General features: G+C 41.4%; 1 protein-coding gene across 3 annotated transcripts in view; it reads left to right on the forward strand.

The window, feature by feature from the left end:
- The first annotated feature begins 2,036 nt into the window (after window positions 1–2,036).
- LOC100703873 (xylosyltransferase 1) overlaps window positions 2,037–11,654 on the forward strand; it is a 41,830-nt gene continuing 32,212 nt past the window's right edge. For 2 of the 3 annotated variants that reach the window (XM_025906473.1, XM_003442574.5), the window contains exon 1: window positions 2,038–2,878. In XM_025906473.1, the coding sequence (XP_025762258.1) occupies window positions 2,594–2,878 (285 nt within the window). In that variant the 5' untranslated portion in view covers window positions 2,038–2,593. Of the gene's footprint in view, window positions 2,879–11,654 lie in introns of all 3 variants that reach the window. The other variant, XM_025906472.1, reaches the window with a different exon arrangement.

Below are 11,654 nucleotides of genomic sequence, written 5' to 3' on the forward strand. Positions count from 1 at the left end.
AGCACGACAATGACCCAAAACATACAGCAAACGTGGTGAAGAAATGGTTAGCAGACAACAACATTAACGTTTTGCAGTGGCCTAGCCAGAGTTCTGACTTGAATCCAACTGAGAATCTGTGGAGGGAGCTGAAGATCAGGGTGATGGCAAGAAGACCCTCCAACCTGAAAGATTTGGAGCTCATTGCTAAAGATGAATGGGCAAAAATGCCTGTGGAGACATGCAAAAAGCTGGTCTGCAATTATAGGAAGCGTTTGATTGCTGTAATAGCCACTAAAGGCTTTTTTCTATTGATTATTGAGAAGGGTATGAATAATTCTGGACATGATACTTTTTGCTAAAATATAAATAAAACCTGAGAAATATTTTTTTCCACAATGATGCCTCTTGTACATCGTCTTATTATCTTTGGGGAGACACCTGTGTCATTTCTGCTCAAAAAAGAACTTGCTTGTTGAACAAAAGTAACTTTAAGTCAAAATTTGGCAGGGGTATGAATAATTATGGGCTTAACTGTAGTTGTGGCGGGGCGTGGCCTGTGGTGCCATGCAGGGAAGGCAGACGCACCTGCACGGCATCTGCAGTCACGCCCGCCGACTTAAATATTGCACTGGGTTCTGTGGTTGGGGTTGTTGTTGTGGTACTGGTGAGCTGGCAGCGGGAGAGCTGCAGCTCTGTGTGTATTGTGAACAGCAACCGTGTGTGCTAATAAAGAATGCTGCAAAGCATGTTAATGTCACCGGGTCTGCCGTGGTCATTTACAATAGTTATACGGCCTTTCCCTAAAAGAAAAAGTGTTTTTTCATTTTAATTTTGCCCTGCTGCTAGAGGAGCTTGTTTATGATCATTCATATGAAGTCAACATATTCTCTTTTTTATAGCTATATTCGGAAACCATTGGTCAACTTACAGAGTTGATAACCACCTTCATGTGCCTGTGAGGGTTACTGTGAGAAGGAAAGGATGTCCTGATAATAATTCATTTGTTTCTTAGTGCTGAATCCAGATGTGGTCCAGATGTCACCACACAATTGATCCATGAAAGACTCACATGTGCCTAAATCCTCAGTCAAGGCCACATGTGAACCAGAGAAAACTGCAGGTGGGGGCTATGTTTAGGTTGAACATGCTGGCACTCAGACAATGAAGGTGGTAACAAATATTACTTAAATATCATGTCGAATATTAGGTTTGACTCCTACTATATGCTCATTCAAAAACCAAAATTTGACCAACTGTGCTGGGGCTGCTTTATAAAAGAAAACTGTGGAACAGCAGTGAAAAAACTCCAGTGTGATCACGATGACAGAAACAGAGAAAAAGCAGCAAAATGTTCATATTGATGCTATCAACACCCACACGGGTTTCGGTGTTGGATCGATACTTTGTTTCTATCGTCTAAGTTCAGCATGTAGCCCACTGAAAATGATCCATTATTTTTTAAGTAAAATAAAATATAGGTCAAACAGGAACTGTGAAAAATGTCACAACTTTTCAGTGTTCGCTGTCACGTCTATTTTATTTAACGTCTATAGCACATTTAAACAACAGAAGTTGGCCTAAAGTGTTTTAGACACAGACACATTTATGTTCCAGGTCTCAAAAAAATCTGTTTAATTACATACATGAAAGCTGAAAGATGTGTTTCACTGTGTTATTTATGGCAGAAAGTGAAAATCACAGTGATTTACTGATCATTAAAATGTGTTGATGATGATTCACCTCATAAATCATGAAACACTGCTCTCCTCTGTATAAGCTCCTCTTATAGGTTAAAAATATTGGTTTCTGTTGGTATCAGCAGTGTTTTATTTATTTGGTATCACATTGATTCCAATTTTTGCAGTATCACACAGCATTACAATTCAGGCAAATGTGTTGGTATTTTTCCTCGAAAAGTAAAAAAAAAAAAATTAATTTATAATTTTTCAGTGTGTGGTTTCATGGGGGGAGGAGGGGCCCAACAACACCTTTCTGCTCCTGTCTACAGAAATGCAGCTCCGGCACTGCTGAGGTGTCACTACAGAATCAGATTCAGAACATTTTATTAATCCCATAAGAAATGATGTGGTTACAGTCGGTCCAAGACAGTAGGAACAGCAACAGGCCGTATATATTATATATTATAACGTTACAAAATATAAGAAACAGCTCTAATATATACAAATAGCTTACTTATAAATATCCAGAATATTACAGACATTTTACTGTAAACTGTAAAACTGTGTTATTTCACTGTGCAGCATGTGATAAAGGGTGCAGCTACTGGATGGAGGAGTCGTACAGAGATGTATCCACAGGCAGGAAGGATTTCCTGAGTCGTTCACTGGTGCATTCGGGGAATCTCAGTCTAAAGACTTTCTCTGAACTGCTGACGTTAAACGGCCGCATGAGGGCCTCTGCGTCCTCTTCACCGCCTCCAAAACCCTCTCCTCATTTCGAGTCTGTGCCAAATTCCCTCCTCCTCCTCCTGCTCTCTGCCAGCCAGTAGCAGCCCTCTGGCCGCGGAGGGGAGCATTCACACCCCGCTGTCGGCGTTTAGCGGATGGAGCTCTCAGTCTGAGTCTGACCCGGAGGGAGGGAGGAGGAGAAGATGAACGGTAACCCGTGCGCCCGCAGGCTGGCCCGGCGCTCCAGGTCCGCGCTGCTGCTGGTCGCCGCTCTGGCCGTCCTGCTGGTCCAGACTCTCATCGTGTGGAACTTCAGCAGCCTGGACTCTGCTGGCGGGGACGGAGGCGCCAGGAGCCGGGAGAAGAGAGAGGACCGGACCGGGGGGCTCAACAAAGCCGACAGGGAGCACCCGCGGAGGGGGCTGCAGAAGAGGGGCGACTCGCCGCCGCTGGTCGGGAAGGCGGCCGCTCAGCAGCAGCTGCAGGCGGTGGGTTTGACTGATGTGCCCTTCACGAAGCGCTTTAATCAGATTTTAACACGCGTGTTTTCGGGGAACGAGCCGAAGGAAGCCGCATGGCAGCCGCGGAGAGGATGCTGCAGCTGCTGCCTGTTGTTTTGGCTTTCCGTCAATACAGTTTGCCCGCTTCGTCTGGGAGATGGGTCTGTAGGCCAAACTTAATTTAAAAAACAGCCAATTTAAGGTGTCGATTATTGGCCGCTGTGGCAGGTAAACTGCGCCACCTTCGCATTCGTAGCTACAGTTTAAGAGCGTGTCGGCACATCAGTTAATCACTTTAAGCTGTGTGCCTCAGCCAGTTTTCATTAACGCTTCATAACAGCTGATTGCTGTGACAATGAAACGAAAGCTACGGGTGATCACGCGCTTTAATTATTTTAATATCAATGCCGAATTAAAGATAACGCAGACATTTAAAAAGAAATGTCCACAGTCTTGTTCTACCATCTAACTGTAAGGGTCGACAACCGAGAAAATGTGCAAATGGCTGTTTTTGTTAGTGGAGTTTGGTTTGGCAGCGTCTCACGTTTTAAACGTCATTTGAGTTACTTTCAGCGTGAAAGGTCACCGTGTTTTTTATGAATCTGTTCATTCTAAGCCTGCAGTCATTTTAGTTTCTCGTACTTTGGTGTTTTTGCACAGAATGAGGTTTGGGCCTGAAATGCTCTTCGGTTTAGGTGTTCGGGGTTTCCTTGGTAAACTTGAAGAATTGCACCGACACTTGAGGAATTTAGGAAATGATTAAGCCAGTTTTGGTTAAGAGAAGTTGCTCCCTTGTAATATTGGCTTATGAAATATGTTTATAAAGGGAAAACATAACATTTAATATTAAGTTAATATATTAAGTTAAAATGAACACTTTTACTCCTTAAAGCAACTTTTTGGGTGTGAGGTTTTAAAATTAAAGGGGCTCTCAAATTAAGCTCCCTTTCCTCATAAATTTTAATCAGATTTGAGGAAATTAGGTAACAATTGTCTGTTTTTATTTGTGGAAACTGGTCTCCTGTGTGAAACTTGGCAATTATGACAAAGACACAGCATACCAAGTGAAAGTTTTGGTGATGGAGTCCATTCTTGCAACAATAGAACTTTTTGTGTAATTTTTTTCATCATATTTTGGTAAATTGTTTCATTTGAAGCTCTAACACCTATTTTAGTGTCATGTAATTTTGCACAGAATCAGTAGTTATTAGAGGAAAATGTTCTAAGCTTGAATTTTGGGTTTCCTTACTAAAATTAAGGGATTGTAGCGACACTTAAGGAACTAGGAAAACGGATTTAACCATGTATTATTAATGGAAGCTGGTCTGCTCTGATATTAAGTTGTAAAATGACTTTTACAAATGAGGCTTTGTGTAGAATTTCTGAAGCAAACCTGTATTTAGGTTTTACCCAAAAGCTAAAATTTAAAGCAGTTTTACCTTAAAGGCAAAAACCAAAAATCTCTATTTTAGTAATTTTCTGTCTTCTCACATTCATAATTAGATTTCCATCTTCATCACCACGTGAATGCTCCACAGCTCATTTCAGGCACAGTACTCGTTATCATCCTGCGGAGATTCCTTTGTGTTCTTATGTTCAGAAAAACCTGTTGGGATCCAGGTGTTCTCACATGTTTTAATGACATGGATGTAGTGTGTGTGTGTGTGTGTGTGTGTGTGTGTGTGTTAGCAGGAAGCAGTATCCCATTTCCAATAAAATATCACTTGAAGGAACTCCGTGAGAACAGCTTCCTCCCCCTGAAACACTGAGTGTGTGCTTTTATGTCCTATCTTTGTGAGAACATGTTGGCCCGTTCCTTAAAAAGCTGTTTGATATCTAAGAGTAGATGTTGGTGTTGTTCTAGAAAATACATGACGTGTTATCCATGTCAGAGAACAAGAATGTTTACGGGGTCCAAACAGCCACAGTCTGGACTTCTCGGGAGAACACTGATAGCGCCGATTCACTGAAGAACACTGTGGGAGTCAGCATTTGTTTGTGATGGTGATGGTGGGGGTGATTGGAAAGGCACAGGATTTATCCCACATTCTGATCGCACTGGAGGTATGACTGTAATGCTGAGCCTGTATTAATGTGGCTGTTGATCCAAGTCGTTCCACTGTATGAGTTGGGAGGATCCCGGCATCCTGCCACCTGTCTGTTACAGACTTGGACGGGTCAGCCTTTCTGTGCTTTAATGAAGGAAATAAAATAAGTATATTTAATTCTTTCGTTACTCAGAAATGTCCTATTTTTAATAGTTGGCAGCCTACAGAAACCTCATTGTTTACATGTAGCGTTATCTACTTTTCTATCATCTGAACTTCCTGTCAGAGTGGAGCAGGACCACCAGGCAGCGACTGTTTAGGCCAGAGTTGAGACTCGGGTGTGAAATTTGTGATTTTCAGTGTTTTTATTGTTTACTTGGTTTCCCTGGGTCGTTTCCCGTGTTGTAGTTGTGTGTCTTATTTTGAAAAAAATATTTACGCGTTACCATAGCGACCAGAGAGCATTAAGTGACAGAGAGGAGGATGTTACTCTCAATGTTGTTGGCGCATTTCAGGCGGATGCTGCTAATAAAGTTACACAACGAATTCACATTTATTATTATATTTACAAAATACCACAGTTTTTGTCTCAGGCATTTTATTTTATTTTGTTGTATTTGTCCGCCACACCTTAAAGGCCGGTCCGTGAAAATATTATCTGAAATTAAACCGGTCAGTGGCACAAAAAAGGTTGGGAACCACTGCAATGGTGATAAGCCTTAAACTTGCATTCTTTCCAATGGCCAGCAGGAGGCAGTGACTCTGGTTTCAAGAAGATTTCAGGTTGTATAGAAGTCTGTGGGAAAATTACCCTACTTCACCCCTGATCTATGAGCTCAGTAAACACTTTCCTGATGATCTTCTGGTCTCAACCAGTAGTTTAAAGTGCTATTTAATACAACATAATCATGATTTATTAAACTTTTGTCCCATTAGGTTAAATAGGCAGGAGCTGCTTTAGCTTTTTAAAAGAGAGTTCAGGATCCATCGTCCTGTTTCAGTTTTTTAAATGTGCCCAAGAGCCAGTTCCCAAATCTTTACCTTTCTTTGTCTTATGTTGTATATATTTAAATATTTAACAGATTCTAACTGTTAAATGTTCAAGAAAATCTTTTGGTTTTTTATTCAAAATTTAGCAAACTTCAAAGATTTTTGAATCTGTAATGTTTGCATGAAATATTTTAGATCTTTCTGGACATCGAACCTCAAAAACATCTTGAATAGTAATGGAAATATCAATATCAACAGGTTGTATGGTGTGTTAATTTATCAGTTTGATGTCGTTTTTTCAGTACAAATATCCAAGGTTTTATTTATTTTTTTTAAAGGTGAATATTTTCTGGGTTTGTAACTTTTCTATAACATTAACTGCAGGATGTTGGAACAAAACGAGATATTCTGAGCATAGCTAGGAAGCATCAGAACTGGGACGAGTTGCCCCTAACCCTGGTTACATTTTTATCTGGGCATGTGCAGAAACAGGAAACCTGCTTCAGTGAAACACAGTTATAGCAGTCAGGTATGAGTGCGGTGCTCCACCTCAAAGGTGCGATGAATGTGAGAGTTGTCACAGTGGCGCCTTTCGGGATTGTAGTGAACACACTTGACTGGATGTTATAAACGAGGCTGCAGTGTGTTGGACACACACACACGCACACACACACACACACACACACACACACACACACAGCCGAACACTGCTGGTATTTAAACTCTGAAATCTGCAGTTGTCTTTGTGAGGACTTTGTTCGACATGAAGCTTTCCCAGGTTGCTGACCCCAGCCTAATCCTGATTCTAACCTGAGCTCTTAAATCAAACGAGAACCCTCAGAAAGCCCCGTGAAGCTGTCTGTGCGCACACGTGTAGAGTGCTGACCGCGCTGTGCGTGTCAGAGCCGATACACAGACTAACAGCCAGGTCAGATCAGATTAGAGGATTTCTTTGGATCACGTTTCTCTGATGGGATTTATACTTTCTAATCTAGTTTAGATTGTACAATAATCCGTAAATGCTGTGTTTGTGTGTCTGTGTGTCCTCGCTTGTGTCTCTGCACCGAACATTGTTAAAAAAGGAGAGTGAGAACAGTTTGAGCGTGAGGACAGTAAGGCTTCAGATTAGGAATCTGTCAGTCTGCCTCTCTGACTGTCATGAAGATGAACGTGTGACCGTGACGCACAGGAGTCTCAGATATCCTTCATACCGGCTGTAAACCTGTGATGGCCCCAGAATGATGTAAAATATTTGTGTTTCACACCAACAAGTTGTTCTTAACAGACACAAAATGAGACGGGAGCTCTACAGATACTACAGGCCCGTAGCATCTGCTGTCATGTCAGTATTTTCTACATGGATTTGAGATTTTAAGCTAGTTTAAAAAAAACAAACACTTCTTACCTGGACAGTGTTTGATGGTGTAATGGGGCTTATTAAGACTCAGTCAGGACTCGACATCAGATCTGTTTTTGGACTTGGGTCATGATGCCATTACGTAAATATTTTAGCGTTGTTTTAAGTTTTTTAAACACTGCTATGTTGAGATAAGAGCTCTGTTTTTGGACTTGGTTCCTGACTCACTGATGCTGGCATGTCTCTATTTTTGGACTCCTTGACAGGGTCATTGAGCTCGGGGCTCTGTTTTTGGATCATCAGAGTGGTTCCATGATGTTGAGATCAGGGTTCTGTTCCTGGACTTGGTTCATTATGAAACATTTGGGGCTTTGTTTTAGGGTTGGTTTGGTTGGGGGGGGGGGCTTTCAAACAAAATGATGATGATGAGATCAGAGCAAAATTTTTGGACTTGATTTGGAAAAAACTAAATGTTATAATCTTGGGTCCTGACTCTGTGGTGTGGACGTTGCAGCTGTGTTTTTGGACCCGGTGTTGGACTTTTGTTGATTATGGTAATTTGCACATTGATTTGAGATCAAGCAATCAGGTTTGATCTAAGGTTTCCAGACCATCTGTTGCAGGACTCTCCTAGTTATTGAAGATGGTTTGTTTGACTCTGATTGTATATTTGTGCTTACAGATGCAGAATTAATTTGGGATGATCTGTCTCTCTGATGGTGTTAATGATGCATATAAATCTAAAGTTTGATTTTTTTTAAGGAAAAACCTGCAGAGTCTGGTAGCAGTGCTTGAAACCAGCAGAGCAGCCGCTTAGCATAACACAAGTAAATTGATGCGATGGTCCAAATCTAATTCAGTATATGTGATTTAGCATCGTAGACCGCTGTCAGAACCATGAAGCTGCTTTATGTTTTTCTGTATTTTCTTTGATATAATTCTCAGTAAATCTGGAATGGATGGATGTAAATCCCTGCTGTAATCCTGGGGCGCCCTGTTGGTGCCGGGGTGGTTTCAGCCAGGTTTCACAGCACCATCCTAACCCTCATTACAGTCCATTTAGCTTACTTTCTGTCCATCTGGCTCTGTTTTTCCTTTGTCTGTCAATCTCTCTATTTAGACAGATTACTCCATTCATCTCCTTTGGGACGTGATGCTCTTCTTTGTCAGTTTGTTTCTTCTTTTTTTTTTGCTTTGGCAGACTCAGTTTCTTTTTAAAGATGAGATAATGATCATCCTGTATGGATAATAAATGAGCGTTCCTAATCACGCTTTAAAAACCCCCCAAAACTGCCACTCAGTATCATAGTTTACTAAACTATGATGAATATGATTATTTTACTATTCTCATAGCATTGTGTATTTAGTACCAGTGTGTGTTTTGAGCTACAGTGCACTTGTTGCCAAATATAGTGGTCTGATTAGTCAGATTTGTTTATTCAGACCCCAAAAATCAGAAAAATTGAGCTTTTTTAAAAAACAAAAAACAAAAAAACAAAACACCAACTGTGTGTGTTAAGAATGGCTGAATCTGAAAAATATTTTTAATTCATACATCTGGACGTAGCGCTGTCAGAGCGTTTCTCCCTCTGACAGCGCTACGTCCAGATGAACAGAATCAACTTTTGGGGATTTACTTACCTGGATGATTGAGCATGCATCAAGGCGTAATTCATACAATATTCACACAAATCTTTAACAGTGAAGAACTGACAGTCTGGTTTCAAAGTTGATCATAAAGTTAGCAAAAAAACCCAATAAGGTAAGCTAGAACATTAGCTTAACTAAGATAAGGTTTAGTCGTATTTGGCCTCATGAAGAAGAGGTTAGCTATGACATTTACCCTAACAGATTATCTACTACATTGGATTCAGCAAGATAAAGTTAACTGCTATGTTAGTCCTGACAGCAGAACTTAAGTTAGCCCAAACTGTATGAAGTAAGCTAGAACATTAGCTTAAATAGGATTATTTTTGTAGTCACGTTTAGCTGCAAAAAGATGAGGTTAGCTCCTACACTTGATTAAACAAGATAAATGTTAACAAAAACAAAATGCAGAGGTGTAAGAGACTCGATATAACATGCTATTCCTACAATCCTAAGTTGGGAAGTCATTCTTCTGACTGGTGCGTTGAGGTTTTGCAGACATGTGACCCTGAAACATGTGAATGTGGCAATCACACAGGCCTGGGGACCAGTCTGCAACCATCTGGCAAACAACTGTTTCTGGGAGAAACATGCATTCGCCACAGCTGGGAATTAACTAGTTGTGTGGCAAACTTTTTTGAGCTTTTGATGTTTTCTTTTTACTCGAGAGGATGTTCACATGAGCTAGTACCTCATCATTTTCTTTAAAGCATTTCATGTCTTCTGTGTTTAGGCTCCACTTTCATGCAGAAGTGAAACCATCACAGCTTGAATTCAGCATACATTAATTACAAAAGACATTATGAAGATGCAGTAGAAAAACTAGAAACGTCTGCGCAATGGCTCTCACTGTGAGCCATATAGAAATCTACAGGCCTTATGAAACGTACCATCTGTGAGTTAAAACATCTCAGGCACCATGGAAGCTCTGCCAACCTTTTCTGCTTCATGGATGGATTTGTAAACATGACCAACATAAGGCAGCCTATAAGATTTTCACTGCCCACCAGTCTGCATTTTCCCGCAGGTATACTGAGGGTAAACACACCTACACAGGAGCTTGATTAATGCATAACCAGAGCTGTGTACAGATGCAGCCTACAGCCATGTGAAAGGGCTCTTTATCGCGTTATATGAAGGTGTTTTCTCGCTCTGTCTGTCACAACACACCAAATCACTGCTGCCAAGAAAACAACAGCCTCTTTCTACCCTTTCACTGCCTGTGGGGGGCATTTGAGCAGACATTAGAGACACGATGGTACTGGATATTTGGTAGTTGGAATCATTAAAGAACCATTTGATATGAAAAATGTCCATTTCTGTGGACGGATGCAGACTTTGGTCTGAACTGTAAAAGCAGTAACAGAGACCTGTGGGCTCATTCATAAGACTGAATTATGACTTTATTGTGATTCACTGGGTGATAATAAAGGGTGAAGGTGGCATTTGATGTGAACTGTAGGTCCATTAGTATCTATAATCATTCTGTGGAGAATTGCCTAACTTTGCAGAAAGAGTAGAAGTTCTGATGTAAACAAACGCCTGCATTTATCTTTGCGTGGTCACCTTTGCTGTGTGCCACAGCCTTCGCTCACATTTGTGACTTTTGTACCTGCATCGTGTTCCTGTTGTGCTGGTGTCGTTGGTGGAAGTAACAGACCAATCCGACTGATCTGTATAACCAGTCAGGCTTTTAATCCAGTGTCATGTGTTAATGTAAACGTGGATATTGTGAGGCAGGCGTTTCTAATGTTGTGGCTCACTGGTGCATATCTCTGAGTAGGTGTCTGTGCACTGTTGCCTTTTTTTGTCAACACAACAAGATCTTTTACAAGATGTAGATAAATATGAGGACCACAGCAGCTTTTCGCTGATAGTCACACATGTGTAAGCGGCTGTTCTGCCCTGACGTGCTGCTGCTCTTCCCTCACTTTCAGACAGTCCCAGAAAACACCACCACACATTCTTGTCACCACACCAGATCCAGGCATTCTCAGATTATCCTTATTAGTGTGAACGTGGCTTGTAATCAACAGATGTCAGAGCAACAGGTCTCTTTCCTCCCACCCTTTCCCTGCCTCGCCCCCGGCGCCCGAGGGAACGGCCTCTCTTGTCTCTTGTGTGTCTCCTTTATCGCGGAGCAGCAGGAGGTCTGAAGGCTTCAATAGGAACCTGCTGAGAAGGAGAGCGGCTGAGAGCAAACTGACTCACACAGGAGCACCACGAGCAAGAAAGCAGTGACTCAGTCGCTCTGTGAGTGTAAAGAATGATGTCTTTGTAGGTAAGCGGTGGTATTTTAGCTGTGGCCGGTCTCCATGGAATGCACGGCCCTCTGGGAAAAAACGCTCTGCTTTTCTTTGGAGGTGGATCTGTGAAGGAGAGACAAACTTCTATTATTGTGTCGAGCGAATTACAGCCAGAAACGCTCGAGGACATTTTGGAAAACTTCCGAAAAGGCATCAAATCGGCCTCATTACAAAAATCATTTCATTTACAAATCTCTGACAGATCTTCTTGTTTGCACTGAAGGAGTAATATTAGCTGTTAGGAAAAACAACAACATCATCATCATCATCATATGCCAGTTTTCTACCTGCTGTCCTGCTTTTTTTGTTTGTAGTCAGTTGGCGTCATTTTATTAGTGTTTCTGAGCCGAGTGTGTCGGCATCTTGTTTTTCTTGTGGTCATTTTTTGTTTCTTTCCGATAATGTTTTTTGTCTGT

Source organism: Oreochromis niloticus, linkage group LG4 (assembly GCF_001858045.2).
Source record: "Oreochromis niloticus isolate F11D_XX linkage group LG4, O_niloticus_UMD_NMBU, whole genome shotgun sequence".
NCBI classification, from domain to species: Eukaryota; Metazoa; Chordata; class Actinopteri; order Cichliformes; family Cichlidae; genus Oreochromis; species Oreochromis niloticus.